Genomic DNA, 14717 nt, shown 5'->3' with positions numbered 1-14717 from the left:
AACCTTAAATTTGGCACGGCAAATTGGAAACATGGACACGTCATCAAAGATCATGGGTCACTTAATTATACAATTAACCTGGCTGCTCAGCCACGCATGATATATATGCCAAAGCCCCACAGCGCACGCAGTAATGGCAAAGATGACACAACATTTTTGTCTTCTTCAAAATATATGATTGGGGAAAAAAAGTTAGTGTAAATCTTTACTAGTTAGTAATTGGTTTGGTGGAATTGAATTGAGTAGGAGTTTGATTGAGAATGAGTATAATTTGAATTTCCAATGAAGCTATTTACTAAACTATCTAGAATCGAGGTAGGAATGGTATTGACTCCGTATAAATTTTTTATTAAATTCCCCTTAATCGGAATTGAAACCGGTTTGATTACTAAAATGCGCTTGTTCTCAATAAATTATTTTATACGTAAATTTTTGTTGGGTTCAAATGACAGACAAATTTGAAAATTTAAAAATTGTGTGAGGATTTAATGGATAAAAAATATGAATTTCTAATGGGTTAATTCTCTAAGAATTAGAATATACCACCTCACACCCAAGAGTCCCATTCCTTCAAAATCAAGAGTTTTATGTGGGCTCCACTTGCATATTTCATTCCTTTATATGAAGTAAACACATGAATAGTCCGGAATCAGAATTTGATTACGGATTAATAAACATGCCATAAAATATTAAGATTATAACAATCGGTGGTATGTACCACTTGTACAAAATAGTGCGTATTAAGAGGGCATATATGACAAGTTCAATTTACTGCCAAACAATTCAAGGAAGGCTTCATTGATATTCCATACTGATTACATCAAAGCACACCTAATCATACATATAGACCAACATACACAAATAACTCAATAAGAGAAAACGGATATTATCCTATAAGCTTAGCATCTAGAATATCTGCTAAAGCCGTTTTATTTTTCAACATAGCTTATGGATCACAAAGAGCCCAAAGTACTTACAAACACAATCCAATAATATAAGGATACTATCTATAAGCTTAGCTTCTAGACTATCTGCTAGAGCCGTCTTATTTTTACACATAGCTTATGGATCACAAAGAGCCCATAGTACTTACAAATACAATCCAATAACATAAGGATAACATCTATAAGCTTAGCTTCGAGACTATCTGCTAGAACCGTCTTATTTTACACATAGCTTATGGATCACAAAGAGCCCAAAGTACTTACAAACACAATCCAATAACAAAAGGATAAAATCTATAAGCTTAGCTTCTAGACTATCTCTGCTAGAGCCATCTTATTTTTACACATAGCTTATGGATCACGAAGAGCCCCAAAGTACTTACAAACACAATCCAATAACAAAAGGATAATATCTATAAGCTTAGCTTCTAGACTATCTGCTAGAGCCGTCTTATTTTTACACATAGCTTATGGATCACAAAGAGCCCAAAGTACTTACAAACACAATCCAATAATAAAAGGATAAGATCTATAAGCTGAGCTTCTAGACTATCTCTGCTAGAGCCATCTTATTTTTACACATAGCTTATGGATCACGTTGAGCCCAAAGTACTTACAAACACAATCCAATAACAAAAGGATAATATCTACAAGCTTAGCTTCTAGACTATCTGTAACACCCCGACTCTAAACTAAATTCCTAAATTAAATTTCTCAAGTTAATTTTCGAATTTACCCTTGGGGTAGGGGTATTTTGGTCATTTTATTACCCGGATAGATTCTGGGGCAGTGGCTGGTATTTTTGGGTAGATCGTATCGAGTTGAGTCCGTAGACACGTAGTGGGCTCGATTCGGAGTTGTAACGAAGAAGTTACGATCAAAACATCGACAATGGCAAAACCGTAAATATTTCGAAGTAGTTGTTTTTAAAAACCAGATTTCTCTTTTTCTCTCTCTCCCTCTCTCTCCTGCGAAACCAGACCCATTTTTTTTTCAGTTTCGACTTGCTACGACCCCACCTTCACGCCTCCACCACCGCCACCACACGCCGCCACTTGGGGCGGCACCGGTTCCGTTGGAACCACCACACTCCCTACTTTCCATTCCACCCAACCACCGCCTCGATCCGCCGCCGTGCACGCCGGAATCAGCCACGAAAGGTAGCGGTTTGGACAGATTTTTGTCAAACTTTCGGCCCTTCGTTCTCTCTCATTTCTCCACCAAATTGGACGAGTAAGGTATGGTTTTCTACCTATTTCCCATGCTCTAGCTGATGGTTGGGTAGGATTTCGTTAATTTTGAGCGTAGATTAACTGAATTTCGACTTAGGTTTTGGCCGGTTTTGGGTCTCCGATTCCGGCCACTTCCGGTCAGTTTTTGGGGTAAGCCCAAGAACAAAAGTGACTCCAAATAGGGTGTTGTACCTAGGGTAGGAGTCTTGAGCCGAGGTGTTGAGTTTTTCCGGCGAAGGGTTATCGCTTTGGACACCCACGCGCTGCCAGCGCGTGTGGCGGCGCGTGGGCACTGTAGCAAACGTGAATTTTTGTCCCAATGCGATCTCCTGGTTGTCACGAGTGCGTAGGATTTTACGGATCTCAATTCGGACATCGTTTGACTATCGAACGGATTTTCGCATAGTATGCGTTATCCGGGTTCGATAGGTTCCGACCGTTGGATCGACTCCATTCCAATTTATGTTACTCTAGACTTTCCTAGGAACGAGTAGGATTTCACGGATCATGAATCGGAGCCCCGGATGTTCCGATTCAATAATTTAAAGTTTGAAGATTTTTCGATAACCGTTCGATCGTGAGCGATCTAACCGTCCTTTTTGGACCAAACTTACGGGACTTGTGTCTTAAACCTTGTGGAACTCTTAGGAACTTCCAGTTTGTTCCGTTCCTCGTGCACTCTCTAGAAACCCGGGAAATTAGGATTTTAATTCAAGTTCTCGTTCGAAACCCTTTATATTAATCCCGTATTTGTATTCTGAAATAGGTACTCCGACCACGCATTCGCAGCAGGCGGGACCCTCTCAGGGTCAGGCAGTGTGGGACTACTTGTGAGTGGACTTTGTTTTCAAATCTTATGCATGGTTTTATGGATGAAAGATTTATGCTTAACGTTTTTAATGATTTATTGAATATATTATATTCGTGGATTGAATTTGATATAGCATAGTTGGATTTTGAAAGTATATTTTATAAGGATTTTGGGAAATTTTATGCATGATGTTTTAAATGGTATTTTGGATATATTATTTATTCAATTGTTGAAAGTGATATTTTTATGAGGCTTTAGAAATATATTTTGGGTTTTGACATATTTGAGTATCTTGAGTATGTATATGGATTTTGAGAATTTATATATATGTTTGGCTATGTGTGGGGTACTTGGGTTGTTGAGATGAGATTTTGGAAAGTGTTGAGTATAGAATGTCAGTTTGGAGTGCTATAAGCACTACCCTATGTACCTCCCCTGATTTGGAACTTGGATACGGATACTTGAGATACTCGGGGCATCCTTGACGGGATGTTGCTGTAGACCCTTGATTGGGTAGTCTGCGCGTGTAGGACTGGTCACAGACGTACAAGTTTTGAGGGTATCGACTGTACGTGCTGGCTGAGAGTTAGTCCCCCGGTTGGACGGCTCGTTCCCTAGTTACATGGTGAATTGAGGACTCTTCATGGGGACTCTGCCATGGTGACTAGTCAAACAATCCCCCGGTTGGATTGTTTCCCCGGTACAACTAGGTGTTGGTCATATTTATATTATTATTATATATGTATATATATCTCTTATTATGTATAAATTTACATATGTATATAACTATTCATTTATTCTTATTTTTTTCGGTAAGGATACTTCCTTGCCGGTCGTGCCAATGGGTACGCTTTCGAGAGTTTGGTTTGGGACTTATAATATTTAATTGGTGGGTTTGTTTAGTGTTCTGTTTGGATTTCGGACTTGGCATCCGGCTTTGGTTTGGTTTTGACCTATATAAATATTTATTTGATTTTGATGATTTGAGATGCATTCGGATTTTCTTGCTTGGTTTATTAAACAGTGGGGTTATATTATGTTGGTTTGCACTGAACTGAACTTTATTTTTGTCCACTCACATTTTTCTGTTTTGCGCCCCCAGCCAGTAGTCGACTGAGCTTCGCAGCTAGGCCGGATCGTGTGCTCACGAGCCTTGAGCCATCGTAGGATTTCTTCATCCTGTTTTCCTTGAACTTTGTTTCTGTTGTATTTAAACTCCTTAGATATGCTCTGTTATCGCCCTTGCTAGGGTTGATCTTTGAGGCCGGAGGCCTTTGTTGTAAACTGTTTAATTGCTTTAAAGCATGCTGCTGGTTGAGTACTTTAAACTGTGTTTTTGAGCAGGTTGAATTTTTGGGGAAATGCTCAATTTACAGGGGAGACTCTGCCAAAATTTTTGGTAGAAAGTCTCGATTCTTAGTAAGTGGGCCCGGCATCGGGGAGATGTCGGTAACTAGACGGGATTCGCTCCGATTTTCGAGAATTCCGGGGCGGGTCCTGTCACTATCTGCTAGAGCCGTCTTATTTTTACACATAGCTTATGGATCGTAAAGAGCCCAAAGTACTTACAAACACAATCCAATAACATAAGGATAACATCTATAAAGCTTAGCTTCTAGACTATCTGCTAGAGCAGTCTTATTTTTACACATAGCTTATGGATCACAAAGAGCCCAAAGTACTTACAAACACAATCCAATAACATAAGGATAATATCTATCTATAAGCTTAGCTTCTAGACTATCTGCTAAATTTGGATTTCAGTGATTTTGAAACTTATATTGATTGTTTTAAAGGCAAAACCACAAGCACAAGGAAAATAAACTCAACTAGAAGTAGTAACTTGTTAGAGATAACACATACAGATGTTTGTGGTCCATTTCCAACAAGGACAATATGTGGGAATTTCCATTTTATTCTCTTTATAGATGATTTTTCTAGATATTCATATTTGTACTTTATTTCTAAAAAATCACAAGTTTTAAACTGTTTCAAAGTTGAAAATTAGAAGTTAAAAATCAGTTGGACCAAACCATTAAAGTTGTAAGATCAGATAGTGGTGGAGAATATTTTAGCAGGCATACAGAGGCTGGACAACAAAAGGGTCAGATCGTGGTGGAGAATATTCAGTCAGTTATGCATAAGCTTTATAGAACTTTCGTTGTCCTTTATAGTTGACTACCCTATCTTGGTACATTGCACAATGAACTTACGGGTTTGGAGTTTTGTTTAGTGTTGTGTAAGTATGGTTAAAAAAAATTTTGGTCACTATAGTTACGGTCGAAAATATTTTTAGTCACCGTGATTCCAATTTTCCCATTTTCCATTGTATTCATTGTAATTAGGTCTTTTAACAAGTTAGATCGTGTAGTCAATTTCAGTTAGTTATGCATAAGTTTTATAGAACTTTTATCATCCATTATAGTTTTTTAGTTGTCTGCCCTTATTTTGGTACACTACATTGAGGTGTTGTGATGATTAAATTGGAAGATGTTTTGGTGTACATAATTGGATATTTTTTTATGGGTACTGATTTTCCCACTTCTTTTTTGTCCACTTACATTCCCTTTTGTTTTTTTAATCAATTTTGTTCTTTCTCTTTTCTATTATACCCTTATCTTGCATTAATTTCTTTTTACTTCAATTTTATATTATTTCGTTTTCTTTATACTTGATTTTCCTACTCGTGCAATCCATTTTAAATAATTTTTTTTTATTGGTTAAGAAATAATTAACATTGTTGAAAATGGAGTGCAAGTGGGAAAATTAAGTATAAAGAAAAAGAAATAATATAAAAGTAAAGGAAAAAAAAATTAATGTAGGGTAAGGATAGATTAGGAAAGAGAAAGAACAAAAAATAACAAAATTGATTATATATATATATATATATATATATAAGGGAGTGTACCTTGTCTTGTATAAGTATATGATCATGATGAGTTAGGATTTCATGATGCATGTTTTTGGTTTGTCTATTTCATGATTATTGTGATTTTATTGATTGTCTATTACCTGTTTATTGATGGTGTATTTCTTTTGTATTGCCTATCTATTATATAGTTGGGAGTATGGAGTTTTTGCATTGCTTTCGTATTGTTGTCGTATTGCATCCCTATTGCAATGATATTGCTGTCGTATCACCTTTTTTCTTAAGTTTGTCTTGGAAATAAAATTATATAGTTGGGAGTATAGAGTTTTTGTATTGCCTTCTTATTGTCCTTGTATTGCCTCCGGATTGCTATTCTATGGTCATCATATCATCTTTTTTTTTTTTTTTTTTTTCCATGTCTTTCTTGGAATTTTTTTGCTGGTTTCCAACAAAAACTTAAAGTTGATCAATGTCAACCATTTCAAGAACAAATATCACAAATTGGGTTTGGTGCTTGTGGTGGCTAATGGTGTGGATGAGGAAAATGGGTCTTTGGACCCATGTAAAGAAGAACATGGAGAATTGGGAATTAGGGCTGGGAATTAGTGGGAGAGAAGAGATGCAGAACTGGGGTTTCATCTCAGATAGAGCATAACAGAGAAAAGAAGAAAAAGTGAAGAAGAAAGCAATTTGGGGTCTTATCTCAGAGAGAGCAGAGAAGAAGAAGAAGAAGAAAGCAAAATTTAGAGAGACAGAGAGAGCATAGACCAATTTCACACAACAAAAAAGTGAAAAAAAAAAAAAAAAAAAGGTGATGCGGAACCAATAAGGAGCTTTTATAGAGGGTGTTTTTGAATGAGTTTCAAAAAGAGGGCATTGTTGAATAAAACATTAAAAATGGGGATAAAGCCGCCTATTTCTCAATTTTTTTCTCAATGACTAAATTGAATTTTGTGTCAAACCCAGTGACCAAAAATGTATTTAATACTTTTTCTTATGGGTGCTGATTTCCCACTCTCCTTTTGTCCACTCACATTCCCTTTTATTTTTTAATCAATTTTATTCTTCCTCTTTTCCATTATACCCTTACCTTACATTAATTTCTTTTTACTTCACTTTTACATTTTTTTTAATATTTAATTTTCCTACTTGCACTCCATTTTCAATATATTTTTTTTATCGATTAAGAAATAATTAACATTGTTGAAAATGGAGTGCAAGTGGGAAAATTAGGTATAAAGAAAAAGAAATAATATAAAAGTACAGTAAAAAGAAATTAATGATGGGTAAGAATAGATTAGGAAAGAGAAAGAATAAATAAATAAATAAATAAAAGGGCGTGTAAGTGAACAAAAGGGGAATGAGAAAATCAACTCCCTTTTTCATATGGAAAAATAGGTCCTAAAATTTTAGAAAACCATGAAAAAGAAAAGAAAGTGATTTAATCTGAAGAAAAATCATGAAGTTATTAATAGGAAAATCAAATCTTAGAGAAATTCCAAATTTGAGACCTCATGTAGCATAATTAGGCCAACCAATACTCTTTTATATTTTGTTTTATGTAATCGCCTACATACATATTCATGAGATAGTAAGAAAATCACATAGCAAAATATGGATTAATTGACAACTAAAGTCTAAAGTTGAAGATGGGTGGTGGTGATGGGCTGAAAAATGGAGTCAGATTCCAAAGCAGCTGCTAATTCAGGCCATAAGATAGAAGATACAGTCCATGAGCCATCCCCCTTTGCACTTGACCTTTGGTTCATGTAAGCCACTCCAATCCTTTCTATTGTGGAACAAACAGTCCCAAGCACTGGGCTCCCAAACCCAAAGTCCAGCTCAGCAACTGGAAACTTTCTTCCCGATGACAAAACAAGTGCCGGTCCTCCTTGTCCCAACACAACTTTGGACAGCATAAGCCCAGGCCTATGGCACTCAATCCAGTCAATCAAGTCCAGAAAATGTTCCTCATTTGTTACCTTCGAAATTGCCTCACCAACAATACTAGCCACATCTGATATTGAACCTTGCTTCAAATCCCCCACACTTGCCTCTCCAAAAGCCAAAGACAAAACATTCCCAATGTAATTTGACATGGGATTTATCTGGTTTTCTTTCTTATGCATCCTAGACCGTCCATCTACTAACCAACCCATCTTGCACATTCCATGGGATTTTGTATCAATGGCCGTGACCATAGTTTTCCATATATAAGCTGAGACTGCCTCAATTTTTGTTCTCTTCTTACCATTTCTTGATGCAAGACTCTGCAGATGTTTAATGCTCGAATCTTCGATGTAATAAAGGCGCTTAATCAAGGTTTTGGCTGTTGGGATATTCATGATCTCTTCCATGGTGCACTTGACAAAACTTTGGTCCAAGGAAGAGTGATAGCTAGGAGGGCAGCGTGCACGAAGGTGCAGATTTCTCCGGTGATCTGGCACACATGAAACGGGCTTCTTTCGCGCTATTTCGGACCATGAGAGAAGAAAGTTACCAAAGCTAGTGGCATCCCCAAGTGCATGGTCAAAAGTGAACGTAATTGAAACGCCTCCACATGTATATAACGTGACTTGAATTTGAAAAGGGAAGTCGGGGCTGATGGAGGCCAGCTTATTGCTTTGAAGAGATTGATCAAGATCGTAGAAATTTAGTTTTTTCAAAGGAATGTTGGCATGAGCTTCCACAACTAGGACACCGGAGTTGTCACACATGATTTCGGGCTCGTTCGTATGCTGGTTTGGAACGATTCGACCAGCGAATGGGTAGTAAGAGTTGAGAGTACTGGCAAGGGAGGTATTGAGGGACTCAATGATGGAGGAGAAGTCGGTGGCAGCATGAAGATCATGTGGTTTGTTGGGATAGAAATAGAAGTATGAGACTGGAAACCGGCCAGAGAGCAAGTCAAGGTTTGAGAGACTCAGTATATGAGGGTGATCCACCATTGGATTTGTAGGTTTGACAATAAATTTTGTGGTGAAATTCACCTCAAAATCAGCTTCTGCTCCCATTACAAAATATTTTAGCTGGGTTGCTTTTGAAACAACTCTCTCTCTCTCTCTCTCTCTCTCTCTCTCTATGTTTCAATGAATAAATCCCTCCTCATCAGCATATTTATAGCTTGTAATGGAGACAAGCATGACTCAAAGTTGCTAGGATACTACCAAAAGATCCATCAACATAACCTATAATACGTCACGGGCTATAATTATTTTAGAAATAACAAAATAACCGAAGTTGACACAGGTTTACTGTTTTCTTTTTCTTTTTTACATACGATAAAGATTTGAACTAAAGATCTACCATTTTCCCACCCTATATATTATTACAGTCCTGATCTTTTGGACTACATGAGTTCAAGAGATTTGTGATCACTCACCGTTGGATGTAAATTCAACGGTTCACTCACTCTTGCATTCTTTTTAAGAAACTTTTTTTAACCATCGGATTAATATCCAACAGTGAGTGACCACAATCTTTTGGATTCCTGTGGTCCAAGAGATCAGGATTGTATATTATTATATGACTTGTTTTGTTTTCATTAACTTTCTTCCGCGCACTTGAATGAATTTCCATGGAACAATTTTCCCCTTATTTCAATATCACTTATATGAAATAGAATGAAAATATATATATATATTTATTGGAGTTGGTGTTAATGTACGTATGATGTATTATAGATTGTGGTTAAGTTTATGAAGCAGCTGACATGCACAAGCTTAAAAGAGGCAAAATCGAGTTTTTGAAAATTTGAGTTTTAGCGTTCGTTTTGAGCTCATAATGTTACGTTTTGAAGTATTTAAAGTACTTTGTTATGTCGAGAGCAGGTACCACAGTGATGGCCTCTTTCTTCCCCCCTGCTTGACACTTAGGTTCGAAACTCAATGGATTTCTTTCCTCTCAATGTAACCAAAAAAAAAAAAAGTACTTTGTTACGTTAGAAGCACTTTGTGGCTAGGAATAAGTCGAATCCCGAGTTAGGATTAATCCCACCTTTTGGGTGTGAGGACACCTCGTGTTATTTATTATAAATAAATAAAAAAAGAGTATTTCAAGTAATCTTAGGGGTCGTTTTTTACGCTAGACTGTCTTGGCCTGGACTATACTTAGAGATTGTCTTGGATTGTCTTGGATTGGCTTGGCTTGGCTTAAGTTGGATAACAATTATCTTGCGTTTGGTATATGATTGGTTTGGACTAAATTTAAATATATTAAAATATTAATAAACACTTTTTAATATATATATATATATATAACATTAAAAATTAATTATAAAATAACAAAAAGATTATAAAATAAATAAAATTCATCTCCTCCTCTGCCCAACAAAGAACCCAAGTCGGCACCACCCTTTCCTACCCTCAAATTCGACATCATCATCTCAAAAATCCCTTCCCCAAACCCCAAAAAAGTCATGTTTCGTTCTTTTCTTAGCCAAAATTGAAATCATTTATGATCTTTTTTGTTATACAAATGTTTTTTTTTTTTTTTTTTTTGGATTTCCAAAGAGGGGCATAGAAAAGAAGTTGAGGGAGAGGGGCACATCGATGTTACTAGGGTCGGGGAAGACTGGGACAATGATGCAGTGTAAGATCCCACATCAACCAACGGAGAGGGGGTGATGTGAATTATATGTGCACACCCGCATCCATCTAGCACGAGGCCTTTTGGAAGCTCACTGGCTTCGGAGTCGTAGGAACTCCGAAGTTAAGCGAGTTGGGGGCCAGAGCAATCCCAAGATGGGTGACCCACTGGGAAGTTGCTCGTGAGCTTCCAGAAACAAAACCGTGAGAGCAGAGAGGGGGGCCCAAAGCGGACAATATCGTGCTACGGCGGATCCAATCCCGGGATGTGACAATTTGGTATCAGAGCCACTCTGCCGTGTGATGCGAGTGTACCGACGAGGACGTCGGGCACTTAAGGGGGGGTGGATTGTAAGATCCCACATCAACCAACGAAGAGGGGGTGATGTGCCTTATATGTGCACACTCGCATCCATCTAGCACGAGGCCTTTTGGGAGCTCACTGGCTTCGGAGTTGTAGGAACTCCGAAGTTAGGCGAGTTGGGAGCCAGAGCAATCTCAGGATGGGTGACCAACTGGAAAGTTGCTCGTGAGCTCCTAGAAACAAAACTGTGAGGGCAGAGAGGGGGCCCAAAGCGGACAATATCGTGCTACGGCGGAGCCGATCCCGGGATGTGACAATTTGGTATCAGAGCCACTATGCCGTGTGGTGCGAATGTGCCGACGAGGACGTCGGGCCCTTAAGGGGGTGGATTATAAGATCCCACATCAACTAACGGAGAGGGGGTGATGTGCGTTATTTGTGCACACCCGCATCCATCTAGCACGAGGCCTTTTGAGAGCACTGGGAAGTTGCTAGTGAGCTCCCTCAATCAATTTTTATTTATTTTTTTTTTTTTTGCCAACGGGGTCTAGCCTAGTGGAAAAGGGCCTTGACTTGCAGACTAGAGGTCTCAGGTTCGAACCCCCATGACATCATAGTTGTGTGTGTGTGCGCATGAGAAATCCTCCTTCGCTGTAATTTAGACTATTGCTTGTACTTAAAAAAAAAATGGAAAAAGAAGAGGTTACAAAGATGGAAGGATAAAATCCCTAAAATTACTCTCTCTCTCTCTCTCTCTAGCTAAAATCCTCCCCTGCTCTCATACTAGCGGCTGACCGGCTCAGGCTGTCGCTACCTCTCTTACCTACTTGGTTCCCAAGCCACATATTCACTGGTACAGAAATATCTCTATTCTTTTAGTATTATTTGCATTGAGAGCCTCGAAATATACTCAAAGTGAAGCGCTCACAAATTTCAATAAGGAAATCTGTTTCCTTCCATTTATCAAATCTATTTTAAGCATTCGAACAACCATGGTGAAAAGTGTCACTACGAGGAGCAAGATGGTGGCCACGAACTCTCTCGCGGCACCAAGTCCCCATGGTATCGCCACCACCGCTGCCCTGCTTGGACTAGTTTTGGAGCAAGTGTCGCCACATCCACCTTTGCTGCCATAACCTTTAAGTGTTGAATCTATTCGCGCCACTGGAGAAACCCTAGGTCATCATCAACTCGGCTCCACACAATTCTCTTTTGCCTACCCGAGCAGCCAAGCAGATCTCAATAACAAGGTCGACGAGTTCTCTAAGAGGTTCGAGGACAAAAATAACTAGGTCGATCAGCTACTCAGGAAGATTGACTTGATCTACGACTGTGAATTTAGACCAGTCGGTGAGGAAGAAAGGCTGGCGAGGGTACATGCAAGCGATTCGAGAGGTCCCATAAAGATCGTGCAGTAACCATAGGCGAGCCGCAAGGCAGTAACATGTAGATCAGCAAGCTGACGAGTCATAGACATCTGCAAAGGATCGTGACCAGAGCATGACAAGCGTTCGTTTGAGATTACGCTTGCAGACCAATGTTCACACTCGTTTGGGCTCATAAGAAAGCTTTTCAACAAATCTAGGATCATAATGCTACCAAGGAACCTCCACAAAAGGTCATAAGAATCAACACTATCTTAGCTGACTCCGAGGAGTCTAGGATTACCAGTAAGGAGAAAAATAGGAAGATCAAGCAGGCTATTGTAATCTCCCAATAACTAACCAGCGCTTGACTGGTAGAAGACTATCTTATGACCAGCTTCCAGAAAAAAGACTTGTTCAGGCTTGATCTGCCACATAATGATGCCTTCGTCATCAACATCCAAGTTGCACAAGCCATAATCGAAGGTAATGCTGCTAAGATACTGTAACTTTTGGTTGTCCAACAGATGGGCATGGAGAACAAGATCAGCATGTCTACCAAGTCACTGACCAACTTTAATGGTGCAACTTCAATTACCGTGAGGACAATAGATCTAGATGTCTATTCTCCTCCGCTGATCAACTTGAAAACCTTTATGATCATCTTCGCAATGTCCTTCTACAATGGCATTTTGGGCAGATAATAGATTTGCAAGATCAATGCAATCACATCTGCTACACATGAGAAGGTACGCTAGCTAATTTCGGGAAGCGAAGTCGGGCAAATGAACATCAATTAGGTAATGGCAAAAAGATGTTCAGCCTAAGAGCTGAAAGAAAGCAAACAAGCCCAGTTCATTCCTTAAGTCGAGTAGATCGGGAAGGGGAAAAATCGACAGAGGAGATTGTGGAGTTCATTCCTGTGAGTTTAGCAGACCAGAAGGGAAAAGAAATAACCACTCCTCAATAGCAATTAAAGAACCAAGATTGAGAGGAAAGAGTTCTCTCGGAAACTTCTCCCGAACAAGGACGGAGGCTCGAAGAAGACGTCGAACATATAGATCTTGATCCTTACAAGCCAGAAAGAAAAAATCATATTGGCTCGCACCTTAGCAATGAAGAAAAAGTCGAGCTGACCATCTTCCTCAGAAAAACAATGATGTATTCGTATGGTCACCATCTGATATGCTTGGCATCAATTGGCAGATCATCTGCCACCGGTTATATGTCAAGCCAGCCATCAAGCCAGTAGCCCAAAATAGACTCAATTTTGCTCCAGAGCGAATTGCAATCATCGAAGCTGAGATTAACAAGCTCCTAGCTACCGGCTTCATTGAAGAAGTCTCCCACTCATAATGGTTGGCCAACATTGTTTTGGTGGCAAAGAAGGACCAAGGCAAATGTAGAGTTTGTAGACTAAACGGACCTCAATAAAGCATGCCCAAAAGACAACTTTCTATTGCCAAGGATTGATCAGCTCGTAGATTCAACTTCCAGAAACCAGTTGCTCAACTTCATAGTTGCCTACTCCAACTACAATCAAATTATGATGCACTAGGAAGACAAAGCAAAGACCGTTTTCATAATCGAAAGAGGTATATATTCCTACAAGGTCATCTCATTCGGCTGAAGAACACTTGGGCAACCTACCAAAGGCTCATGAATAAAATTTTCAATGAGCAGATCGGCAAAACCATGGAAGTTTACTTCGATGATGTGCTGGTCAAAGCTCCTCAGCCAGCAGATCAGATCAAAAACCTTGTCAAAGCCTTTAGCCTGCTCCAAAAATACCGAATGAAATTGAATCCAACCATGTGTATATTTGGAGTCTCATCTAGCAAATTCTTGGGGTACTTAGTCACTCAAATGGGCATCGAGGCCCACCCTAACCAAACCAAGGTTATTCTCAACATGAAGTCACCTATCACAACAAAATAAATCCAAAGCCTCATGAGTAGAGCAACTACTCTCAACTGATTTCTTTGGAGATATATCGACAAGTGAAAGTCATTCTTTAAAGTCTTTCAAGACTTGAAGGACAAAGAAAGAAGTGGGATGAATAGTCCGAGGCAGCCTTTAAAGACTTAAAGGTATACCTTACTTCACCTCCCCTGCCTAAGCTAGACGAGGACCTGTTGATCTACCTAGCGGCTGAAGACCTCCTCTACCGGCTGAAGACTATTATAAAAGCTTGCATATTTTGTTGCAGAATTCACTTCATCCTTAGCGAAGAAGGGAAGTTGGTCAACAGAAACAAGAAAAGTCCGAGAGCAAAAGAGAGATCATCCGCCAAATGTGACCAACCCAAAGACATGTGGTAGTTGCGCGTAGATAGAGAATCAAATCATATGGGAGTTGGAGTAGGCGTCGTCATAGTCACCTCAAGTAGAAATATGTTGGAGTAAGCCATTATACTTGGCTTCTCAACTTCAAACAACGAAGTAGAGTACTAGGAATTGCTTGTTGATCTGTGCTTAGCAAAAGAATTGTCGATCAAAAGGCTAGCCATCTATGTAGAGTCCTAGCGCATCACTAATCAAGCCTCAGTGGTGTACACGGCAAAACACCCAAGAATGATCCAATACCTCAGCAAGGTTCAAGAACTTT

General features: G+C 39.0%; 1 protein-coding gene and 1 long non-coding RNA gene across 2 annotated transcripts; one reads left to right on the top strand and one right to left on the bottom strand.

Moving 5' to 3' along the window:
• Positions 1–1918: 1918 nt before the first annotated feature.
• Positions 1919–4319, top strand: LOC117628325. The gene is made up of 3 exons (XR_004585941.1): positions 1919–2182; positions 2943–3006; positions 4090–4319. It is a non-coding gene; the product is annotated as an uncharacterized LOC117628325 (long non-coding RNA).
• A 3174-nt stretch (positions 4320–7493) lies between these two features.
• LOC117628754 (anthranilate N-benzoyltransferase protein 1) lies at positions 7494–8917 on the bottom strand. Its single transcript, XM_034361269.1, has one exon. It carries the CDS (start codon positions 8868–8870, stop codon positions 7494–7496), a length of 1377 nt encoding a protein of 458 aa, XP_034217160.1. The 5' UTR covers positions 8871–8917.
• Positions 8918–14717: the final 5800 nt, after the last annotated feature.

This window comes from Prunus dulcis, chromosome 5, assembly GCF_902201215.1.
Source record: "Prunus dulcis chromosome 5, ALMONDv2, whole genome shotgun sequence".
NCBI classification, from domain to species: domain Eukaryota; kingdom Viridiplantae; phylum Streptophyta; class Magnoliopsida; order Rosales; family Rosaceae; genus Prunus; species Prunus dulcis.
This window is presented reverse-complemented; position numbering and strand designations above follow the sequence as displayed.

Excerpts from the sequence above, each read along its gene's own strand:
- LOC117628754 (XM_034361269.1), bottom strand. The coding sequence starts at position 8,870 with ATGGGAGCAGAAGCTGATTTTGAGGTGAATTTCACCACAAAATTTATT.